The sequence below is a fragment of the Leptosomus discolor genome, chromosome 10 (genome assembly GCF_034619465.1).
Source record: "Leptosomus discolor isolate bLepDis1 chromosome 10, bLepDis1.hap2, whole genome shotgun sequence".
Taxonomy (NCBI): Eukaryota; Metazoa; Chordata; class Aves; order Leptosomiformes; family Leptosomidae; genus Leptosomus; species Leptosomus discolor.
Window position 1 is genome coordinate 18,005,388 of NC_141400.1, and position 16,616 is coordinate 18,022,003.

Below are 16,616 nucleotides of genomic sequence, written 5' to 3' on the forward strand. Positions count from 1 at the left end.
TGGGATCCTTGAGACAGGAAGCTCTGAAATCTTTGTCACATTTACTGTTAATACTAAAAGTTCCAGAAGTTACTTTTTTCCAGTGTGCAAGTCCCCCACCTTTCTGGTTCAGGCAAAGTTTTTGCTCACAAATAAACTTACAGCTAGAAAGCTCTGTTATGTACAGCATGAGAGGATCAGGTTAATTGTCAAGATAGGTCCAGGGTTATCCTGAACATTAACAGGAGAAATGTCACCACAAGTATAACATAAAGGGGAAGTTAACTTCTAGAGTTTGCAGAAGTGATAAAATAAGCTTATTATGAAAGAAAAAAAAAATACCATTTTATATATGGGTGGGTGTCAGCTGCAGATGACAGGAGGCTTGGAGGTATTAAGTAGAAAATAGTACGTTAAAGGGAAGAACATCTTCTGAACAGATGAAAGAGGTTGAAAACAAACAGCAAAGTGTTTTGCTCGGGGATGATTTAGGGGAGGTTGGTTTGGCGTGACCGATGACAACTGACAGTGTGTTAACAGCAGACGTAGTGTCCCTTTGAGTAGATGATACGCACCCAGAGACGGGGACATACAGTACCTGTGTGCTTTGGCATACGAAGGAACCACTTCCCTTCTCTATGGATAGTTATTTGCTTGGAGTTGGAAATGAAAGGGCAGTGCTCTTTCATCTCTCTCTGTTACCAGCTACAGCATGACCATCCATGTGTGTCTTCCACTTGGATTTTTAGATTGAGCGAGCTGTATTTACTCCAGCTCCTTCAAAGCCTCTTTGGCAGTAATTCTGTAGTGCGACATACTTTACTCGTACTTTGATCCAAGTGCGACTGACGGTTAGATGACACTCCCAAAGAAAAAACCCCAACGTCAGGAAGTAAGGATTTCCATATTGTCTTCCAGCTATTCTGACTATCCCAAAAACTCATAAGCCAAAGGTTAATAGAAGTTTACTGCTTAAGGCTTGCAGGTTTTCCCAAGAAAAATTATGTTTTTCATCATTCACCGATCAGTTACAAACCAAAGGGATTATGGGGGAAGCTAGAAGCACAGGTATTTCTCATGTCTGCTTTCCCTGGTGTTTTATTCAATGAACCTCTTAACATTTGTGAGATTAAACATCTGTAGTATTGATGAAAATGGATTATGAACTATGAAAATAATTTCTGGCAGAAAGTCCACAGCCAACTCAAAGCCACACCCAGCCTTCCTGCTAACAAAGACAGAGCTAACTAGATGAGAAAATGCAATTAAATGGAAGGTTTTTGCCATCAGTTGTGAGCTCCAGTTAGACAGTTTCTTAAGGCAAAAAAATTGGCTTTTGTCCTCCTCTTTGCCGAGTAATAGTTGTTACAGAGCCGAGTTCGCAGCAGAAGAAAGGAGAACGAGCCCTTTTGATGGCTTCCCCCTTCCAAAGTTTCCTGTCTAGTTTTTGACATCAGTTTCATAAATGTAGCGTGACTTTCATCGGAGCTGATGGGATGGGATTATTTCATTTACCTTTAACAAGCAGTAAGCCTGTTGCATTTATTTCACTTAATGTGCTATGCAAGTATAGACTGATGAATGGCGTGTGGAAGTGGAAAGGAAAAGAAACGTTTGGTACTCGCGTTTCTTTAGTTATCCTGAGTGATCTTCGTTTGATTGTTATGTAGCCTTAATCTCAGTGACTCACTGAGAGATAGCAGGGCGTGTCAGCACAGAACAGGTGTTGCAAAACTTAGAAGTGAGGTTGGTGAACCTGTTTTGCCTAATCCTGAGCTCGGTCAGTTGTGGATTCAGGCGTATGGCAAATACGAGCAGGTTCACAAGGACAGAATTCAGAGTAAATGAGAGAAAAACCAAAGGACAAGCAGAGAACTGGTGTGATGGGAAAGCAGGCTTAAAGGGGTTTCATTGTGGAGTACATAAACACACTAGTGAATATGCATTTGTATTAGGTGGGATTTGTGCAGCGAGGAAGGCACTAGGATGTACGGAGGTATGTGTACCACTGATGCATCTCTAGAGTTCAGACACGCAGGAGAGGGGGAGATGGGGACAGTCTCCTTTCCTCTGAGTTAATTTCAAACACCAAAACCCTTCAAAGATACCTTGAGAGCCTGCAAACCCTCCACCTCTTTGGATTTGTCAGCTTCTATTTACAGCCTGAGCAGAAATCGAAGAGGAAAAAAAAAAAGTTTGACAGCTGTATCAGCAGAAGGTTTCCTCACCGACATAAACTGAGATACAGTTGTCAGATATCTGCTGGGTGTTTAGACCACTGTTATGTTAAGGCAAGGTGGCAGATTGGAGTTCATCAGATTCCTAGAGGGCATGTTGAAGGGATACAGTCTTCAATCTGGAGATAGCTGGTTTCCATTCAGTTCGTATCTCAAGGGTTTCCTTTCAGATCTTTCTAAAAATAGAATGTTTAGTGTACAGGAGGTATATTTTGCTGTGCATAGGCCTTTGTTCTGTAAATTCAGTCATGCTTGAAAATCTGGTTCTTTAAGGAAGGTGAATACATTTTATGAAACTTTCAGGGGATGCGGTTTTCCTGTTTAGGAACATAGTTATTCATGAGCGTGACAGTCCTACCGTGGTTGTTCAAATGCCTAATCCAGAGGTTGTGTCCGTCTCCTTGCAGAAAGCGTCCTCTGCTTTAATGCAGAAGCTCTATTTTATATTAGGTAGTTATCACACTTTGCTCCATTAATGGTACCGGGTTTTATCTGTTAGGAATTTCAGAAAAGTAATTCTAAAGCAGATTTACATGAAATAATTTCCCTGGCTTATATATTTACTGTATAAAATTATGCCAAGATTACAATGCCAAATAAACATTCCATGTAATATTATTTTAGGCTTTTGTTATATACACTCTAGAAAGGCAACTTGTCTGTATGTTTTAGGCACCCTAATGCATTGCCTACCCCAAAATACTGATCTGTCTTGAAATTCAGTATGTGGTATTACAGCAACAGTCCTTATTGATAACCTTTTATTATTTTTTTTTTTTCTTCCTAATATATAGAGTGCTGTTCCAGACCCGGTACAGACAAAATGTCCAGCAGGGGTGGAAAGAAGAAGTCAACCAAGACTTCCCGCTCCGCAAAGGCTGGGGTCATATTCCCTGTTGGAAGGATGCTACGTTACATTAAGAAAGGCCACCCGAAGTACAGAATTGGTGTTGGTGCTCCAGTGTACATGGCTGCTGTACTGGAATATCTGACTGGTAGGTTTTGCTGAGTAATGTGAAATAGCAGCACTGGAAGTAATAATGCAAACTGAATTTGCACAGAAAAAAAGGAAAACCAAAAAAAACCCCACAAAAATAGATCCCTGATTTATAGATGACTAGAGAAGTAACAGCTGAAGCAAGTGCTGTGCTGATCACACATCTAAGCCAAAACCAAGGTACCCCACCCCTGACTTAGAGCTTTGATGGCTTTTGTGCATCCCAGCACTGCATTTGCTTTGACCCTTTGTAAACAGTCTTCATCCACACTGGCAGTCAGAAGAATTCCTCCTAACCTCGGTGCGTATGGACTGGGCCTACAGTGTTGCAGTCCCTCCTGCTCTGATTTTGTGCTTGCTGGCTTGGTTTGGGTTGTAATTGCCTGTTACATGCATATGTTCCTTTTAAATGCAGAGCTGCTCCATGTTTACAGAGGGCTGAGATTGCTTACGGCGCTGTTTAAACATTTTTGTTCAATGTACAGATTATTTTTCAGGCTACAGATGCTGTTTGTGATTTGTTTGGTTGAGTCTGTGTATAAACGCACACTCCGTTCATCTGCCCCGGATCAGCATAGCTGCTTTGCTTACATTTGTAGTCCTTTCTCTGTTCCTCTCATCACATCAGAATGAGGACACCTTAAATAATTAGCTCATCCTCACACTGACTTCTTGGAGGACAACGGTGTTATTTTTCTTCCGTTTAGAAAGAAGCTTCAGAGGAAGAAAATGCTTTGCCCAAAGATATACACAACTAGACATGCAAGTAAAGATCTTTACATAGCAGTTCTCCCCTTAAACAAGACTTGAAATACTGCAAATTTACCCCACAAACAATGTTACAAAAGTAGTCTTCTAATGGAAAATTAGCCCCAGCTGTGATAGCATCAAGGTATGGGCTTTTCACAACATTGGTTCAATTAAAATAAATACATTTTAAAAAACTGATAAGAGTAAACCACCAGTTTAGTCACATTCGCATGTCCAGATTGACTTACAAGCATCTCCCTGTAGGCTAGGGATCTAGCAAAAAGCCCAAGTGCTGGATGGATTAGCGTTTGGAGACGGATTCTATTAGCTTGACTAAGGAAAAGCTTGAATTAGATCTCATTTCTGGTAGCAGTGTTTCTTTTTACATTGCGTCTGCTTATGTCAGTGTTCTGGTTCCAGCAGGCTCAAGTGTTTCAGGGGTCAGTGGTCTTTAAGCTATAATGGTGCTGAGCCTCTGAGGAAGAGGTACAGTTCGTTCTTTGATTTAAGCACAAAGTAGCAAAGTGTGTGGTTTAACTTTGCTGGGAGCATTTAAAACCAAAGTGACCTGACTCTTAAGACGATCTTAGATAGAGCTTATAATGGATGTTGGCATTGAGGAACAGAAATAGGCTGACTTTTTTTCTGTAGGGTTTCTTCTTCCCCTAAAGATGAATATTGGTGACATTAGAGAATAATCGAGTGCTTGTTTTTTGGTAAGGGATTCATATTATGTTATTGGATTTTCTCAGCCATCAAATATCCTTTTTTTTTCTTGTTCATAGTTTCCTTTATTTGTGCCTTTTCTTTAAAAGAATGCTTTTAAACTTCTTAGATGGCCTTAAAAAATTAACATTTCCTTCAGCTAGGTTCCTGCTTACAGCAATAATGACTCAAATAAACTGCTTCTTAGGGTGAAGGGTGCTTTGAATGCCGCCCTTTTAAAGAACCAGAACAATGCAGGTGAGCTTAAGGCACTGCTAATGAGCAGCACATGTTGTTGGTTAACTGTTTGATTTGGGGTGTTTACCGAGGCAGGGATGGTTTAGGCAGCTAAGAATAGGCTGGGGAAATAAAGGTGTTTCTTTAACTGCTGTGCGTCCTGAGAAACTGTCTGAGGAGATTAATAACCAAAAAAAAGCCAGAAAAAGTTGCACACATCGCTTCTTTAGGGAAACGAAAAAAGGGATGTGGAGGAAGGAGAGCGAAGGGGAAAAGTACCTTCTTTTTTCTACTTTCGAATATTTTTAAGCTTTTTTGTTTGGTGGTGGTTTTTTCCTTCTTCTGAAGGCTAGGTAGATAGTCGTAGTATCTTGTATCTCAGCGTTTTCTTTCATTCTTAGACATAGATACATCTCAAAAGCACAGATACTCTATCCTCACTGAGTTAGTAATAGTTTTGTGTTTTATGACTGTTTCAGTCTGGTAGGGTTTCATTTCCCCACTTCTCTTTCAGTAAGAATTTCACACTCTTTATAGTGTAATTTCTTAGTCTTTAATGCTCAGTATGTTTTCTGAACTTCAGGTCATTTATCTTTTTCAGTATAATTCAGAAACACTCCCTTGAAATGGGACGCTTGGAGATTTTTGGTTTGTGTTCTTTTTACCTCTTGGCAGCTATTACTTAACAAAACCAGAGGAATCCTGACTTCTCTCCAGGAGAGTGTTTAAAGATGCTCATGTCAGCACATGATCTGAGACTAAATCAAAGCATTTCAAAATAGAAGCAGGAATGTGACATAATAGGAAGGAGACCATGTGAAGTGGCACGCTAATAAATTGGCTAACTCAAAGAAGCAATCCTGTGCATCCAGGAAGGAGAGGAAAATATAAAATATCAAAAGCAGTTGTAGGAAAGAAGAACTTCAGCAAAGACTAGGAGGGGAAATGACAGAGACGTGACCTAATAGAAAGGAACCTACTAAGGCTTGAAAACTAGTTCATGTGTGTGCAGAATATGGCACTGACTTTAATCCTTTAGAAGATGAGGTGCTAAATTTTACTGGCCTTTGCTGAAGTTTAACTCTGATGTAAATCTGAAATTAGCCCATAATGTGCTCAGATCTGGGATTTTGGTTTGGTTCAATTTGAGATTTGAACTTCCATAGTGCTTCCAGCTGTTCAGGCTTGGAGTTCTGTTCTGGGTCCATCTGTAGTTACGACTTTATCCACTTTGCACTGTGAAGGTAACTTGCGGTTACCGTGTACGTACAGCTACTCATCAGGAAGTAGAAATACTCATTCTATGATTTCTTGTAGTGTGGGGGTCTATTTGTAATTTAAGCCCTTCTTCAGTCTGTGCCGGACAAAGTGGTTTTTCAGTCTACACTTGTGGTGCTCTCTCACTTCTGTATTAGCGTGTTTACACACAGTACAGCTCTGCTAGCAGGAGCATGCACTGTCCTAGCATGCAGGAATTAGTCTGGCTGCTTCACTCGCTGGGAACTAAGAACTGTGCGTCTTTGCTGTGCTGCTTTTCAGTCTCTTGGCTTCTGACAGCTTTACAGGGGCTGGCTGGAGTACATCTTCCCTGTGTTGTCTGTCATAGTAACTAATAATAATAATAAAACTACTATATTATTAGATGTACAATTTGTCTTCTGGTCTTCAGCTAATAAAGTGGTTTTCCTTATCTGACCTTTCAATATACTTGACACACAAACAGATTGCACAGCGAGTATTCTCCTTCTCTTACTCACTAAAAGTTCTTGTTACCTACAAGTAATATTACAAAATAATTCTCTCATCAGCACACCCAGTGTGTGCAGTTTGGTTTCTTAAGCCTATCACCTGCTTATTCTTTCATACTTTTCACCTAAGGAAGCAATGCAACGTGTGATTTCCACTGTAAATAGGAAGGAAATGTGTGTTCCTGGGTGAATGTGCAGAAGGTACCTTTGAGTTTTTCCAATACTGAAGCAAGTGGATATACTTCCTTTCTTTACTCTGGAGAAATACTGTGGATGCTGAAGAACTATAATGCATGGTTCTTATTACTTTTCCTTCTTTGCAGTAGCTGTTCATGCAGTGCTGCCTGTCTTGCAGGGAATAGCCAGAATATTTCATTAATTTCTGCTTATGCTGCAGAACTAATTTTGAGCGTTATCAACCACTTTAAGCAGGCAAGAAGTTCAGGGTTAGTAATTCATTTTGTGTTCTTTCCTTATTGTGGCACTTATTTTACAATGGTTCATTGCCTGTTTATCTTCCCTGACGTGTACTTCAGAAATCTGCAATCCACTTCTTATTTTCTCTGCGAAGTAGTGTGCCAGTATCAGTTTATGTTTTTAAAAAAAAAAACAAAACCCAAACTAGGTCAGTCAAGAGGATGGTCACAAACTTCGCTTGGGGCATCGCAGCCACTCAGATGAGGTTGTGTGGTTTGTATTTGTCAGAACTGGTCCAGCCACACATGTAATCAGATGTGTTCCCTTCAGATGTATAGCTTGCACAAGTTGCAATATAATCCAGGTTTCTTGCTAACTGAAAAAGATACCCCTTTGCCCTTAAAAAAAGGCAGAAATCTCTTGAGCATATTTAAAGGCAGCAAGAACCAGGCCTGCAAGTGATTTCTGCTCCCCCTGCCCCCCCATAGTCTTCTCGACACTGTAAATAATTTTCAGTTGCCAAAATGTCATAGCAAATGAGGAGAAGGAGAAGTTTATAAAACAGCAGGAGAACAGGAATACAGAAGAAATGAGATTTTGATTTATATTTGTTCTGTAGTACTGAAGTAAGGTAGGAGAGAATGTTAAACGTCTGTTTTCTCCATTAGATTTTTTCCTCAACTGGATTTTTATTGCCTATTGTGTACTGTTGATCATGTATTTTGTTAAAATGTAGAATAAGCACCTTTTGAATCCCGTGGATGGAATTGCATCTGAGGCATTCTGGTGTTTACCTGAGTTTTTGTTTTCAGGCTTTCTGATGTCACCAGAATCCCTTAATGAAGGTTCATGTGCTGGAGCTCAGTTGGTTGCATTTTCATCTTGATTAATTTTCGATGTGGAAAACTTTCTTAAGCCAGCTGCTGATTGGCTGTAAAATGAAAGTCCTTCCTGAATGCAGTAAGTTTAACTGCTCGCTTCAGATGCTCACTTTCCGATGTGCAAGCTGATCAACTTGAACTGCTGTTCACCTCTGGGGTTCTGCTCGCTGCTGAAAATTCTTACAGGGTCACAGAGGAGAACAATGATTTGCCCTGCTTGTGAAAGCAGATGTACTGCTGAACTTCTGTGTGGAAGCAGAGGGGAGCTCAGAGGTCCACAGTGAAAAAGCATTAGGTTAAACGCAGATTCAAGTTCCAGGGATTCTGAGGCTACTATAAATAACGATCCTTCGGGAGTAATGAAATTTAAGATGATGATTAAGTGACAGTATCTTTTTGATAGCATTGAAACATGCATTCACTACCAAGATACATTTCTTCTCTTTAAACAGGCAGTTTAGAAATGCTAATCCCTGTTACGGTGTTGTGCCACAGACTGTGTCCCAAAAGAGGTTTAAAATAAATTAGGGGCTTGGAGGACCTGTGCCTTGAGCAAGCGTGAAACTGCCTCTTCAGATCCAGTGTGGTTTTAATATGGATTAATACTGGACTTAAATACAGCAGGCTTTTTTGTGGCAGTAGCCTCACACGCAGAGACCTTTCGAAAATACCAGCGTAGCGAAGCTCCTTTGTAACATTTCTCTCTTACTTGTGTCATGCTCTTAAGAGGAGTGAGATTGTCACGATTTAAAATTGCTATACTTGTAAGTGTCTCTTTAGATAGAAAACTTTGCCTTGTTACCACTTAAATGACCAACCTTCTGAACTTAGAAATCCATGAATCAGTCTGCCTCAAATGTGTATAAATGAAGAGTTTTCTTTCACTGATAAGCCCTTCCTTGGCTCCAATGCTGTAAACACTTACGTGTGTGCCTATCTTATCTGTAGTCCCATAAACTTTACAAAAGCTAAGTTAATGCAAAATTCCTTACCCGATTAGGGTCCTAATGTATTCTCCCAGCTACGCAGATCAGGTTTGATGAAACACAATAAAAGCCTAAGCATTTTCTCATAATGAAGGCCCTAACGCTGCATTCTGATGTGTCGATATAGACACTTATTTCAGAGGGGTGAATACGCATCAGTTTGCATTGTGATACGTGTCGTATCACGATAATGTACTAAATGCTGAGCTGGCTTGGTTTGGCTTTTACATCATGATCACTGAATTATTTTCTCCGTTGAAAGTGTTAAATTCTGGTTATATCTTGATATCCTTAGATCTATTGATTTGTCTAAATTGCAACAAAACAGTGACTTCTACTATAAATGGCTGTTCACTGTAATGTTGGGATCACCCTTTGTTTTGAAGAATGGAGTTTAAGTGAAGTGTAAAACAAAAATGAGGCTGATTTTGCTATGCATTTTTGTCTACCCTTATCTTTGTTTTAACTTGTATCTCTTGTTGAGAAGAACAAAAGAATCTATAAAGCTTAAGTCTTTTCTTCTTTAGCCCTTTATTCTTGGGGCTGACAGTTGTAGCACAAATAGCTAGAAAGCAGGATGATACCCTACCTTTCTGGAGTAGTGTGCAGTGTTTAGCAAGCAGTTTGTTTCCTCAGATTTTCTCAAAGTTTAGAAGTTCTTAAATCAAGTGCTGTAAGCATGATTTTTTCCCCTTTTGTTTTTTCCATAAGGATTATTTAAGAATGCCTGAGTTCAGATCGTGCTATGTGTTTAGTCTTCAGTATTTTTTCCACTGTACATTTATCCCTCCATTTCTTCTAGGGATGAAATTCCATGTGGATTCTTAGGTGCAGTCAGATGAAAAGCTTCATCCTCAGTACAAAACTTCACTGGGGAAAAATAAATGTAGGGGGTATACAGTGAAATACAGTATTTTTAAACAAACAGGAGGTACTTTTGCTCCAAAGTGCAAAAATCTGTGATGTAGTGAGCCTTGTTATTGCAAGATGTATACCAAAAGTAGACACCAAACCATTCTGAATGGTTTCAGAAAACAGTTAGACACATCCATACAAATAAACTCCATTGGAGGACTAAACACAAAGATGATTTTTCTAAGTTGGGCAACCACTGGGCTGCATGTGGCTGAAATCACAGGGAATGTTCTGGAAAAACAGCATTTTAGGTTTGCCTGTTCCTTTAATCCTCTTGAGCATCTGCTCTTGGGCACTCATTGGGGGCAGGAGGTCAGGCTGGGTGTAGCTTTTGCTCCAGTGAAATTATAGCCAGTCCATGCATTCACCTACCACTGAACACCCAAAGTGATAGAGTATTTTACACGCTTTGTTCTTGAGACATTTTTCAAAGAAGAGGTATTGAACATGCTATATAGTCAATCCTATGCTGCTTCTGTAAAGTATGCTTGTACGTATTTCTTCTAAATAATAGCAGTTGTATTTGACTACAGATACTTGGATTTATTATGGCTTCCATTGCTATCTTGATACAAAAAGGCTTGATGTGGAGGGAAAGACTTTGAGACAAGAGCAACTTAATGAGTCATAGTATTTTTAGTAATAGACATTGAATCCCACTTCCCTCGCTGTTAGAGGCAGTAGCTAATAAAACAGTTATCACCATCTGCCAGATCACGCTGAAATGGGTATGCTAGAAAAATGAGAGCACAGCATAGATGGATTGCATCAGCTTTTGGTCGTTGTTTGGTAAAGCCTTTGACACTGACTTGTAGGTCTTGCTCCTCTTTGTAGGGGCATGGGTGCAGGAACCCTTGAGACACATACCTGTTTCCTCTTTCAAGCCCAGGGTTTGGAGTCACTTCAGTAAACTCAAAATTTCAATATGAAGTTCTCTTTTTGTTAATAACATTATTAATATTCACTGAGTTTCAGCAGATGATTGGCATCTGCCACTTGACTTCTTTAATGTTTGGAAATGTGAGTTTCTAGCATGTGCCTGCAAAGGTCAAAGACTAAGCTAGGACTAAGTCTCCTGTACTCTGTAACAGCCAGACCAGAGCATACATGCTGTGCTTGATCAAGTAATGTCTGGCAGCAGTTACATTAATCATGTTTGAGTGCATTTCTAAAACATATGTAAACTGTTAGGCATAACAGCAAAGTGTAAACTGCCAGGTAGAGGAAGTTCCACTGAAAAAGAAAAGAGGTTAATTTGAGTTAGATGAGGGTTGCTGAAGTCAGTGGAGAAGAAATCTCTTTAGTACTCAGGGTGTGACTGTTGTAATAAATAACCTTTGAGATTAAATTCACTTTCAGGTTTTGATGAAAAGTAAACTCTCATGCCTTTTACAGACCAGTAGTAAACCAAGAAATTAAAAAAATTAGGAAGTTAAATAACATTGGATCACCCAAAAAAAAAAAAAGAGGACGGTATGAAAGTGTAGAAAAGAGCTGAAAAGAAAAGTGAGTCAGTTCAGAAGGCCGTAAGTGGAAGTGGCTTTTGTGGCCTGAACTTGAGTTTTATGTAAACAGCCGTCTGTCATCTGCCTCACGCAAAACTTACAATAACTTGGCAAAGTTAACAGTTTCTCCTTTAAGGGACCTAGTTTTGATACAGCTCAGACACTAAAGACTGAAGGGTTTGGGTTTTTTATCGCATGCTAAGAGAGTGATTGCCCAGTTGAGATTTCATTAGGGCTTGTTTAAAGCAGTAAAATTTCTTGAATTGATTTTCACTGCATCAGATTTCTATGACTTTGAACCAAGGCTGAGAACCGTTTTATTGGAATGCACAAGAGGGAAAGTGTTGTTAAATGACTCTACCTTCACTCTCACAATGGCAGATTCCAGAGGGATTGGGTGGAATACACAGAGAGAAGAATGCAGGAAACTCTTAACAGTCTTGGCTGATTGGGGTTGATTGGGTTAAAACCTTCCTGAATCATGTAAAATGATTCTGAAGTCAATAAAATGCTGATGGAAGGATGAGTAATTTAAACTACAATAAACAGACTCCTTGTCATGTAATTGGCTTTGTAGCAAATACGTATTTTCTCAGTGGAATTGTATCAACATTCATTTTTCTTTGATTTCTGTATATTGCTCTCAATTTTCTTTTTGAGGAGAGGCTTCAGGTTTTTTTAGAAACCCCTGACTTGTTCCTGTTGGAACTTGCATGTTCAGAAACTGGCCTCGTGTCAACACATCACCTGTTAGTTGTTAAGAGTGTAATTTTCAAAGCTATGATTTCATCTCCCTGAAGAGAAGGTGGACAAAGGGATTTGACGCAACAGCAGTGTTTTAGCTTGAGATGTAAACCGGGAAAAAAAGAACAACATTTTTTGGGATGAACTCAGCCCAGATTGAATTGAGTATTTACATTTCAAGAGTATTATAGCCCGGAACGCATGATAAGCTAAAGACCTTGTCATTTAGGCCTTAAAGGAGTTTTATTCAGTAGTGGCCAATAATATTTTGTTTGAAAATTAGAATACATGACCTAGAGTGTTCTCCAGGGGTGGGAGAAGAATGCATTTGATTTAGTTTCCATCCAGCTCTGCAGTTGCTACTGTGCCTGCTTTGTTCAGGTCTAATAGCAATTTGTTTCATTTTAACCTTGTGTTGAATTCTTCTTCCAAAATTTGAGTGTGTTGTGAAATACCAAAGCAATGGTATTCAAGGCAGAGCAGTGTCACTGTGCAACAGCGGAATGCAAATAATGAAATTGAGGACTTGGTAGGATATCCAAGAGATGGCCAGAGATCAGAGTCTGCAAGGAAAGGATAAGGAGCTCGCTTGGGAAACTTGCTTCAGGATGAGGTTTCTGTGGAGACTTCTAACACTTTTTGGTTGTGTTTGGGTAGGAAATGCCTTGAGAACAGCTTTTCCTGTGGTCTTATCTCAGGCTTAAGTACAAAGATATACAACCTGTTTTCTCCTTTAAAAATATTCAACTGAACTTCTAAAAACCTCAGCAGAAAAAAAAAAAAGGCAGTTTTGGTTCAACTGCTGAGAGCAGGCTTAGACCAGTTTTCACTACCCATATCCATCTGCCTAGTTTTAACATTGCAGAGGATTTTTTCACTTAATAAAATGAGAACTCCATTTGGGCTGATTTTTAAGAGAAAATTTCTTAACTTTTAGAACTTTCTTTTCCCACTTTTACCATTTACTTTAAAGGTGACTGGAAAGAAGAAGAATACAGATCACAACTATGTCTTTGAAATCAAATGGATGTGTTCATATTATAGTCAGACTTCTAAGGCATCCATCCCTTTTCTTGCTGCATAACAGCTGTCAGTACATGAATATATCACATGCTGACATGGCATTCCTACTTATTTTTTTTTCTTCCCTAATTATATATTTCTCACAGCTTTTTCACTGGATTGTTTTGTGTCTTCAGTTAAAGCAACACGTTGTTTTGATTTTTTTGGAATTATTTAAAAGCACAGAAAGAGCCATTTGTGCAAATATAATATATATGTTAACCTAAGATTTGTTGTAATTGTAATATGTAGTAATTGAAGAATTATACCTTCAAAAGATTATAATATTGAATAACATGTATATTTTCCTCATTTTAAAAAAAGCAGACATTTGGTGTTCAGTACTTCTCTAAAGTGTGTCTCATAGTTGCCTTTTGCCTGAGTGGTGGTGGTGTAATTATTCTCTAGGGGGGAAATGCCTTGAGTAAATATATGAAAGGAATGGAATAGACATTACGCAATTTACATCCTTTCTGTGAGGCCTCAATTTTTTTGTAAAGTTTCCTTGTTTGGGTCTTCTGGCTGGATAAATACAAGCAGAGTGAATCCTAATGTCATGGAAGCTCTTAAGGCTTTCTTTTGCCTCAGCAGAAGCAAAGCTTTCTCTCCTGACTCTGTTCAGTTGCAGGGATTGATTTTTTTATTTTTTTAAAATGTCTTATTATTATTCCCGCTGTTGGGAGATTACCTTTAATGAAACAACTCTGCAATGACTCAAACCTTTGGCCCTGGTAGAATGGCACTTCCAAAGATGGTCCTGACCTAAGAATTCAGATCCAATCTCAGTTTTAAATATCTTTTCCCACCAACTGTTCTTTCCAGCTCCACACCTAAATCCAGAGTGATTATTCTGGAAATTCGAGTCAGCTCCCTTACAGAGAGCGCTAGATTTTCATCTAATTTAAAATTGGCCTAAAACACGGATGAAAAACCATTTAAATCTTTAGAATTAAACTAGCATAAAACAGATGTGAAGGTAAAGCTGGCTGCAAGCAAAATCCAGACAAGTAGTCCGGATCCCCTCCGGATCCGGCAAGTCCTCATTTCTAGTATTTGTAAGTGCTCTGATCTGCTGGGTCTGGATTAGGTTTGTCTCTGTCAGTCCTAAATCACAAAATTCTTGCCTATGTTGGCTTCAGCTCAAATACCTCCCAACCTTCTGTTTTTAAAGAGGGCAGGGTGCCTCTTTGACCAGACCTGTGTGCGTAGCGGAGTTTTGCTGTTCTCTGTGCTGTGGGTCTCTCTGCGTGCACAAGCAATACTTGATGATTATTATTGAGCTGAGGAGAAGGCCAGAAGACAAATTCCACCCTCCGTGCCCTCCTCCTCCGCCTCTCTCCCTTTCCCCAAGCTCCTCTTTTGCGGTCCTCAACGCCAGTGCAAAGCGTTCTGTTCCTGAAAGGGAAGTGGGGTACCTCAACTTCCCTAAAGGACCATTAGAAAACTGTAATTTTGAAATGAGTTTCCTGTCCAAGGAAGAGGGCTTAGCGCTTACCAGAACAGTTCTCCACTGTACAAGGCAGACATTTGGGTTTTATGAGGAACAAATAAAACATTCCTCTGTGCTTTACAGGCATAACACTTTCTTAGACTCTTTAGTTACAAAATGACCTGTCTGCATAGTTATGCTGAGCAGTTGCAGAGAATAACATGGCCCAAGTGTTTGGCAGTGCCTGGCGCAGTAAAGAAGCAGAGGTGGGGGAAGCAGAGGCAAACCGAAAAGTCGTCCGCTGTTTGAGGCAAATCCTTCCCGTGCTTTTCAGCCGGTAATAAAGTCTGAGATACAAACCAAACAATTCCTGGTCTACAGAGGGGGAGATGCTGGCGTTATGACAGTGACACAGGTCAGTGGGGATGACCGTGAGCAGCTTGTCTGTTGGAAGGTGACGCGAGTCTTCTGTCACAACAGGCGGCTGTGTGCAGTGCTGAACAGGAGCTAAACCTCATGTGTCTGAGCTGTGGCTTTCGAGAAGTGTGTGAAAAGGATTATGCCAGCTTAATTGAGTTCTTTGGAGGTGTGGAAAGCATAGTCAGCTTGACCCTACCCTGCTAATCCTCCTTTAAAAATAAATTAAAGCAATTGTTTTCAGCATGAAATGTTGAGTTACTTTTGGGGGCTTAGACTTAATATTCTGTCTTGCCCTGTAATACAGTTAATTGTGCACTTTGGAGAATTCGAAAGTAGTGAAAGCCTACCAAAATCCTTGATGGAGTTTAGAACATCCAGAAGCAGCTGTACATTTTCCAGTAGGTGCCATAACTAACTTATTACGGGACTTAGATGAAAAATAATTGGAGAATCATGTTAAATTCAGCCTAATGAAAAGCAATAGTCTGTTCTATATAGTATTACGTAAGATTTACTATGTGTTATGGTAAAGCCATGTGGTCTTGTGGGCTTTGATTTTAGTCTTTTTCATGTCCAGATTAATGTCTTAATTCAGTTCTGTTTGCTTCTAAAGCAATCTTGCGGTCAAGCTTTCATGATGTAGTCAGTTGTTAAATGTGAAATCGATCTCATACCCTATTCCAATGTTAAATTTTAAAATATTAGTCTGTAGTGGAGGTAAAAGACTTGTTCATTTTCTTTTTTTCTCTTCTTCTCCAAACGTTACCAGGTTTGCAAAAGAAAATATACCAAAAGCGACAGTGAAACACAGTCTGTACAGAGGGAGATGAAGAGTTATGTATAATGGGGACAGCAACAGCACATAATTGCAAAGTCAGATAAACATGTTATGTCATTTTTTTAGTTGTTCCCCAGGCTTTCTTGTAATTAATTGCATTCTTTGCCTACGGCTTGTTGAGTTGAAGACAGATAAGTTAGCAGGTAATGCTCTAGACTTTCACTTCATAGATCCTTGCAGGGGAGCAAGTTAATCTTTCCTAATTCCAATAAAAGCCATCGTATGCAGAGCTGTTAAATGTATTTGTCAGGAGTGGAAGTTTCTTCTAAGGAGATAATTTACTAGGAGCAAACAAACAGGATTCAACAATTACTTTTTCTGGATAGAAACCTCTTCTCAGACAAAGAAAAAAATCATGAAGTCAATGTAGCAGCAGTGTTTGTATTTTTAGTGTCCTAACTTGGATGTGTGCTTACACGCTTCCATAATGTTGAAAATGAGAACCTCAGAATAGCATCTTTTCCAGTAATAAAAAAGTAAAAGCAATGCAAGCCAGAATGCATGTTTATGGCAGGTTTGAGAAAAAAACCTAGCATTTGTGTGTCTAGTACTCTGCCACCTGATAGGAGATGCACGCATAGTAGCCTTGAGAAGAACACTAAAAAGTCAAAAATCTAGGGGAACTGCTTTAAAAGGACAAAAAAGTAAATACAGTTTAGACCACAGGACTTCAAGTGTGCATTCACCCCTCAGTGATTAGACATAAAAAAAGCAAATGATAATTTTAGTTAGATGTCTGTTGAGGGTATTCTATAGCAGTTAGGAA

The 16,616-nt window shown here is 39.4% G+C and overlaps 1 protein-coding gene across 6 annotated transcripts in view; it reads left to right on the forward strand.

Moving 5' to 3' along the window:
- The first annotated feature begins 3,039 nt into the window (after positions 1–3,039).
- MACROH2A1 (macroH2A.1 histone) overlaps positions 3,040–16,616 on the forward strand; it is a 38,583-nt gene continuing 25,006 nt past the window's right edge. For all 6 annotated transcript variants that reach the window (XM_086471062.1, XM_086471064.1, XM_086471063.1 and 3 more), the window contains exon 1: positions 3,040–3,211. In XM_086471062.1, the coding sequence (XP_086327188.1) occupies positions 3,040–3,211 (172 nt within the window). The remainder of the gene's footprint in view (positions 3,212–16,616) is intronic.